Consider the following 7,500-nt stretch of genomic DNA (forward strand, 5'->3'; position numbering starts at 1 on the left):
CCCGGTGTAACACGAGAAAATTACTCCCACGAGATTTTTACTCCGGAGTAAACATTTCGTACGAAAAAGTTACTCCCTTTACGAAAAAAAAGCACTCCCCCATTGCACGAGAAAATTACTCCCCAAGACAGGTGAGTTCCGAGTAAACATTTCGTACACAAATGTTACTCCCCTCATGAATAAATAACGAATAAATTACTTCACCCCAACACGAGCAATTTAACCTCCCATGCCAGTTGTACGAAATTTTTACTCCCTTGTCCCCTGTTAGTCTTGGTGGTGGAAGGGGTGTAAGGAGGGTAGCGCGACATTCGTGTGCGCGAGATCACTTACTGTATTGGCATTATCCCTTCGCCCGCATCCCATTTTTGCGTACGATATTCAGTTTTACTGGAAGTAAAATAAAATGGGGAGTAAAAATTTCGTGGAGGGAATAATTTTTTCGTGCCTTGGCGAGTTCTTTTCTCGTACGAAAAGTGTGCTCGGAGTAAGAATTTCGTACGAAATATTTACTCCAGAGTAAATATTTCGTGGAGTAAAAATTTCGTGTTACACCGGCGTGTAAAGACCCGGATAGATACGTGATGGTTTACATGGGACTTATTATTATTACTCTCAGCAACCCCAACACTCCAGAAGACCTCGCCTCAGATGTAGCCTGGCCCGAGTTCAGCTTGGCTACACAGAGCTACTTGTCCCTGGGACCGACGTCCAATGTGTCCGATCATCTCTATGCTGCACAAGCCGACCTGTGGCTTGAGGAAGTTCCAGACACTTTATTCGACGATAGCGACGATAATAAAGATTTAGATTAGGGACTGGGTGCTTAGAAGCATATTGGCACCATTCATTAAATGGACTGAAATTGATTTGCCTTTCCTTGAGACTTTTTTTTTTTTTTTACTCTGTTTCTCGATTCCTCTTTTAGTATATTCTCAAAATAGGGACTGTTTTGTGTGTGTGTGTGTGTGTGTGTGTGTGTGTGTGTGTGTGTGTGTGTGTGTGTGTTTTAGATAAAAGCGTATTGTGATTTATCAGGTCGACAACCAGGCAGAAACGGAGAGATCGATAAACACACACACACACACACACACACACACACACACACACACACACACACACACACACACACAGTGTCACAGACACATACATGTATGAATGCGCGCGCGCACACACACACACACACACGGTACCCCAAACTGCACAACACGAAACAAAACAAAGGGAGCAATGTGAAAAATTTAGTTCAAATTTATTCAACATTTCCTCGCTGTCAAGATTATGGACGGAATTTTAGGCAAATACATCACAGACGGATCTTTTACAATACCTATTGGAATGTATTTCTTCCAAATTGACTTTTGCTCAATAAAACATTGCATCAATTTACAGTTTTAGGGATGTGTTTGTGCAGGTAAGCACAGTGTCTGTGTCTACATGCACACGAGCGTGTGTGTGTGTGTGTGTGTGTGTGTGTGTGTGTGTGTGTGTGTGTACAGTCACACCTGTGACTAAGTTCTTTGCTGGACTTTTTTGTTCAGGGGTAAACACAGTTAAAACAATGACTGGAACAGAACCAATTGTTCATCACAAAATAAATTCACTACACAATCACAATGAAATGGTGTTATGAACAGTTAACCTAAATCGCTCATTGCATAACCGCGGACACACACACACACACACAAACATGGAGTGCAACAAAGAGCCATTGTCACATATCAAAATGTAGCCAAACAAAATGAATCGTTTAAAAAAACAAAACACCTAAGGCCAAACAAAAAATATATGTTGGTTTAGGGTAACCCGACCGACCCTTTTTTTTCACTGACCCTAACAATTTTGTTTCATTTCTAAAAAAACAAACAAAAAAGACACACAAAAAAAGCTCTGGCACATTTTGCAAACCATACCGACTAAAAAAAAAAAAATTCAAAAGCCGACCTACCGACCCTATTTTTTGGGGTCGTGTTACCCTAAACCAACATATATTTTTGTTTGGCCTAAACAGGGTTTCTTTTTTCAAACAAGTACAGCTAGTGTTTAGAGAAAATCTGCAATGCAACATGTTACAAATTCCATTTGAATGTACAGTGGTACCTGCAATAAAAAAACGTCCTTGGGACCAGCTCAATCTACATGATAGCTGGTATGTCATGACAGGTTCGTTTGGACAAGATAAGCAGGGGTGGGACTCTCTTGTGATGAAAAAAGAGGAAATCCCTTTTTTCTTAGCGGGGTTCGGGGACATGCTCCCCCGATTTTTTCTAAATGGTACATTAAAACCTGTGCAATCTGGTGCATTCTGAGACTAAAATTCAACTCATTTGGATCAGGTAAAAAATACATTCTCCTCACCCCCCCCCCCCCCCCCCATAAAAAAAATCCCAACCAAACATAAAAAACACTTTCACACAACAATGGTAATATTGTAATGGTGCATATTTACGGAATGAACCATGCATCCATAATCCAATACTGGCAATAGTATGATCCAATTTAAGTGACGCCCCAATGCATTGAAGCTCAACATGACTGTTTGTTAACAGGAGTTTTCAGTCAGCACAATTTAACTCTCAAGCCTCCAGTGTTCTAGTGTTCCCTCTTCAATTCTCTCCATATCATTCAGTCAAGAAGTTATACTGTGATTAAATGGGACGCGGAAAAATAGAAGGTGTCTTTTCTTGGGCCAGGAGGCGACGTCTTCTCAACAAAGGGCCTCATATCGCAGGTTCAATCAATCAATCAATCAATGAGTCTTATATCGCGCATATTCCGTGGGTACAGTTCTAGGCGCTCTGCAGTGATGCCGTGTGAGATGAAATTTTATACGGCCAGTAGATTGCAGCCATTTCGGCGCATATTTACCTTTCACGGCCTATTATTCCAAGTCACACGGGTATAGGTAGACAATTATTAACTGTGCCTAAGCAATTTTGCCAGGAAAGACCCTTTTGTCAATCGTGGGATCTTTAACGTGCACACCCAATGTAGTGTACACGGGGGGAGGTTCGGACACCGAAGAGAGTCTGCACACAAAGTTGACTCTGTGAAATAAATTTCCGCCGAACCTGGGATCGAACTCACGCTGACAGCGGCCAACTGAATACAAATCCAGCGCGCTACCGACTGAGCTATATCCCCGCCCAGGTTCCACTGTTTACCCATGCTCTAAACCCTTCAAGCCTCAAACTAATTGGGTGAAGTTGACTTTGCAAAGTCTTCTTCTCAAAGCTCGCTGTTCGAAACTTTGCCACTGAGTTTTCGGTAAAAAGACTTCACAATTAAGATCAAACTGCTACCCCCCCATACTATTTTTGGCTCACGTAAGTGTAGCCTATGCGATGGTAAACTTTGTCTGTCTGTGCGTGCGTGCGTGCGTATGTATGTATGTGTGTATGTCTGTGGTAGAAACTTTAACATTTTTGGCTAAACACCGAAATACTCATTTCACGTGGTTAATTTTCAAGCACCATCTTCAAATTATTGAAGCAATGATCAACATTGTGTCGGCATGTGTGTAGTTAAAGCGTGTATCCAAAGAAAACGGGTGGTGGGGGGTTTTGAAGGGGTACAATCAGTTGACTGATTTGTGTCGTGTTTGGCATGTAGACGGCAGGTCAGGTGTCAAGATCAGGTCAGGGGTCGCGCGAAGGATTGTGGTCCAGTTCTCACCTCGCCGATTCGCCGGGGAAGACGATTTCATGTTGTTCGGTTTCTAAGCTCCAGAAAAGTAAATAAAGAAGATACCAAAGGGAGATTTCCTACAATTTGATCTGCACAGCGTGTTTCCAATGTCCACGCGAGGAAGAGCTGTCGAAAGCGCGGCAGTCAGTGTCGATCTTGCAGCCGTATCCCGGTAAGTTCAGAGACAGATCTAGTGTCTCCCACTCTGATAACGTGTCACCTACTGTTAATCCGTTTTGTTTTAATTTCTTTTTATTTCAGCAGACACGGATGTCAAACACAGTGCTAGGCAGTCACCTCTAGTGAAATGAGTTGATCTAAAGTGCCTGTAATGTTTGGATGTCTTTGCTCGTGGTTCGATTTATGTCAATTTCAAGACTTGCAGTAGAGTCTCAAGTTAAGTTTACTCTGCCCGAAAAAAACTGTCCACCATTTACTTGAACATGCAGATATATAAGGAAACGGAATGAATCTGTTCTCAAAGTCAAAATGATCACGATTTTTTCCTCAGATTCAAAACAATGCACTGTCATGGTTTTGTCTGTACAATTTAGTAAGTCTTAAGTACTTTGCAACAACTTCCTTGAACGTGAAAGACAGTTTTTGAATGCTAGATCTGTATCGCGTTTCATTCCAGACTCGATCCTCTCTTTGATTGTAGATCTACTGTTTGCTGTTTACGCACTATCATATGATTCGCTATGTAACGTTTGGTAAGCTTACCTTGCCACAGCTTTCTTGTCTTTGTTGGCATTTCTGGCTGTGTTGACCGTCAGAATTATTTTAAGAACCAGGCTGCTGCAGTCGACATGTTTCGCATATTGTAGGGTTACCATGCTGCATAGGTAAAGTGGCTTGTATAACCTGACTATTCTGTTTCAAAACAATGTTTATATTTGTGTAGGTTGTAGTCATCATAACTAATCGCATTTTGCCATTTGTTTCAGAAAGGAGGTTAACCTACAACAAGATCGACGCTATGTCAGATATATGCCTCAGCCACATGAAGACTTCCGAATTTAGATCTACTCGGCATGGTGACAAGTCTTGATGAAAAGTATAGGACTGAGGACAGCAGTGGAAAAAGTGCCCACATGGCAGGTACCTAACCTATTACCCTAGTCATTTTATCTGTTTGCCTTCTTTTGAAAATTATACATGGAGTTGATATGCGTTAGTTTTAACTGTGTGTGTGTGTGCGTGTGTGTGTGTGTGTGTGTGTGTGTGTGTGTGTGTGTGTGTGTGTGTGTGTGTGTGTGTGTGTTACGGAGTGAGTGAGTTTGTGTTATGTTACTGTTTGTTGATTTCTTACGGGAGCCTTGAAGGCTTCGCCTCTTGTTTGTTTTTGTTTTGCTTGTGAATCATAATGAAATAATCCACATTTGAATTCATCTTATAAGTTTGAATACATCTGACAGGTTACATTGTATACATCAGAGGCTGATTGTTTGCGCTGCTCTTCGCGCAGTTATTTATTTTTTTGTGGTTGCTGTTTTGATGAAAGAATTTCAGCCATGCTAATGAAAATTTTACCAAGAATTGTCTTCGCTTTTGAAAAAAATCACATATCACAGCAATGATGCAGTAACGATTATTAACAGGACACTTCCAAGGGACATCACTCAGAAACCACCATGGCTCGTAACATCAGTTGGTACTGCTCAGTTACATCCCCTTTCAAAGTCACCAACATGGTCTCCTCCACTGTTTTGCCGGGCTGCAAACCAAATTCAACAATGATAACAAGAAGAGCAAACGCTCGATCGAGTCACTTTCGCAGTTCTGAATATTAAGCCCAACGTTAAGTTGTGTGTTGACGAACAGGAAAGGCTAGTTATCTCCCCTGTGTTTCCGATAACGTTTGTAAAAAGCTACAGATGTAAATAATTTGATGTAAAGAATAATCCTATAAAGTTTGAATCAAATCCGATGAATAGTTTCAGAGATATGATATTTCAATTTTTTTCCTTCAAGACATACCTGTGACCTTGAAAAAGGTCAAAGGTCACCAAAGCAGACGTCAAAGTGTAGAGGTCACTGGGAGTCACGTTCACATAAAATTTGAGCCCGGTCACTTTTATAGTTTCCGAGAAAAGCCCAACGTTAAGTTGTGTGTTGCCGAACAGAAAAGGCTAGTTATCTCCCTTGTTTTTCTGATAACGTTCGTAAAAGGCTACAGATGTAAATACTTTGATGTAAAGAATAATCCTACAAAGTTTCAATCACATCCGATGAACTTTGTCAAAGATATAAAATGTCTAATTTTTCCTTTGACGCTGACCTGTGACCTTGAAAAAGGTCAAAGGTCAACGAAACCATCGTTAAAGTGTAGAGGTCATTGGAGGTCATGACTAAACAAAATATGAGCCCGATCGCTTTGATAGTTTCCGAGAAAAGTCCAACGTTAAGGTGGTGTCTACGGACGGCCGGCCGGACGGCCGGCCGGCCGGACGGCCGGCCGGACAGACTAACACTGACCGATTACATAGAGTCACTTTTTCTCAAGTGACTCAAAAATTTTTAAAAAATTTAAAAAATAAAGAAATGTATAGATCTGCATACACATACAAAAAGAACACAATTTATAAAAAAAACTTTCTGGATTAGTATAAATCCCATTTTACTTCTCTTTGCAAGGAATGTATGTTGGAAGAGTCTAGCTTATCTTGTGGAACCTTGTACAAATATTGGAGAACAAAAACACTGATGAAGGTTTTGATTGTATTTTATTGCAAGCCACATTTTTTGTATACAAATGTAGAATAGATAAAGTAAAGCCAACATTGAATTTTTTTTTAAAGGAACTGGCCTACACAGTCACATACAAGATCGATAAACATATCCACTGTGCAGAATTGAATTATGGAAAATTTAAGCTGAAGTGGGCTTCATATTTTACCCTTGTAGAACAGCACTTAGTATAATTGATTGTATGTTGTATTGAATATGTTTCTATCCGTAAAATACCACCCTATTATCTCATCTGACCTCTATGCATTGTATGTCAAATTGTAAAATTGCTTGAATAAAAACATTTTTGAACAAACAAATATTGGAGGGGCCAAATCAATGGCAAGTGGTCTGTCGGAAACACACCCCTCATAAGTGATTGGCCCCTCCAATATTTGTACAAGGTTATTGCAAGAAAAGGTCACTCTTCCACAACTCACACAAATCCGACGGAGTTATTTCCGAAAAAATCATCCACTACAAACAAAAATAACACAGCATGCTTGCACAGTACACAGAATCAAGGGCCTGGAAGAAAGCACAACAAAAATAGTACAGTGAAATCCCCCTTTCCAAATCCCCTTCCCCCACCCTGTCTCCTTCTGGTTTGTTTGTTTGTTTGCTTAACGCCCAGCCGACCACGAAGGGCCATATCAGGGCGGTGCTGCTTTGACATATAACGTGCGCCACACACAAGACAGAAGTCGCAGCACAGGCTTCATGTCTCACCCAGTCACATTATTCTGACACCGGACCAACCAGTCCTAGCACTAACCCCATAATGCCAGACGCCAGGCGGAGCAGCCACTAGATTGCCAATTTTAAAGTCTTAGGTATGACCCGGCCGGGGTTCGAACCCACGACCTCCCGATCACGGGGCGGACGCCTTACCACTAGGCCAACCGTGCCGGTCTGTCTCCTTCTAAGACCATGCCTTTTCAGACTTTCTGCTCATAAAGTCCGCACATTTACCATCATTTCAAGACTCCCTCCTTATCAAGACCTGATTTTCTCAGATTTTTGGAGGTCTTAAAAGCTGGGTTCCACTGTACTGGGGGTACAGTAGCTCAGTTGGTAGAGCAC

General features: G+C 41.3%; 2 protein-coding genes across 2 annotated transcripts in view; one reads left to right on the forward strand and one right to left on the reverse strand.

Annotated features, from left to right (window-relative positions):
• Positions 1 to 869, forward strand: part of LOC138978266 (neuroligin-4, X-linked-like) — a gene marked incomplete in the record, with an annotated part of 5,734 nt that extends 4,865 nt beyond the window's left edge. The window contains 1 exon segment of the mRNA XM_070350933.1: positions 620 to 869. Within this exon segment, the coding sequence (XP_070207034.1) occupies positions 620 to 815 (196 nt within the window).
• Positions 870 to 4,874: 4,005 nt separating this feature from the next.
• The window catches only part of LOC138978264 (cilia- and flagella-associated protein 74-like), an 80,317-nt gene continuing 77,691 nt past the window's right edge, over positions 4,875 to 7,500 (reverse strand). The window contains exon 42 of the mRNA XM_070350929.1: positions 4,875 to 5,404. Coding sequence (XP_070207030.1) covers positions 5,306 to 5,404 — 99 coding nt within the window. The 3' untranslated portion in view covers positions 4,875 to 5,305. The remainder of the gene's footprint in view (positions 5,405 to 7,500) is intronic.

This window comes from Littorina saxatilis, linkage group LG10 (assembly GCF_037325665.1).
Source record: "Littorina saxatilis isolate snail1 linkage group LG10, US_GU_Lsax_2.0, whole genome shotgun sequence".
Classification (NCBI taxonomy): domain Eukaryota; kingdom Metazoa; phylum Mollusca; class Gastropoda; order Littorinimorpha; family Littorinidae; genus Littorina; species Littorina saxatilis.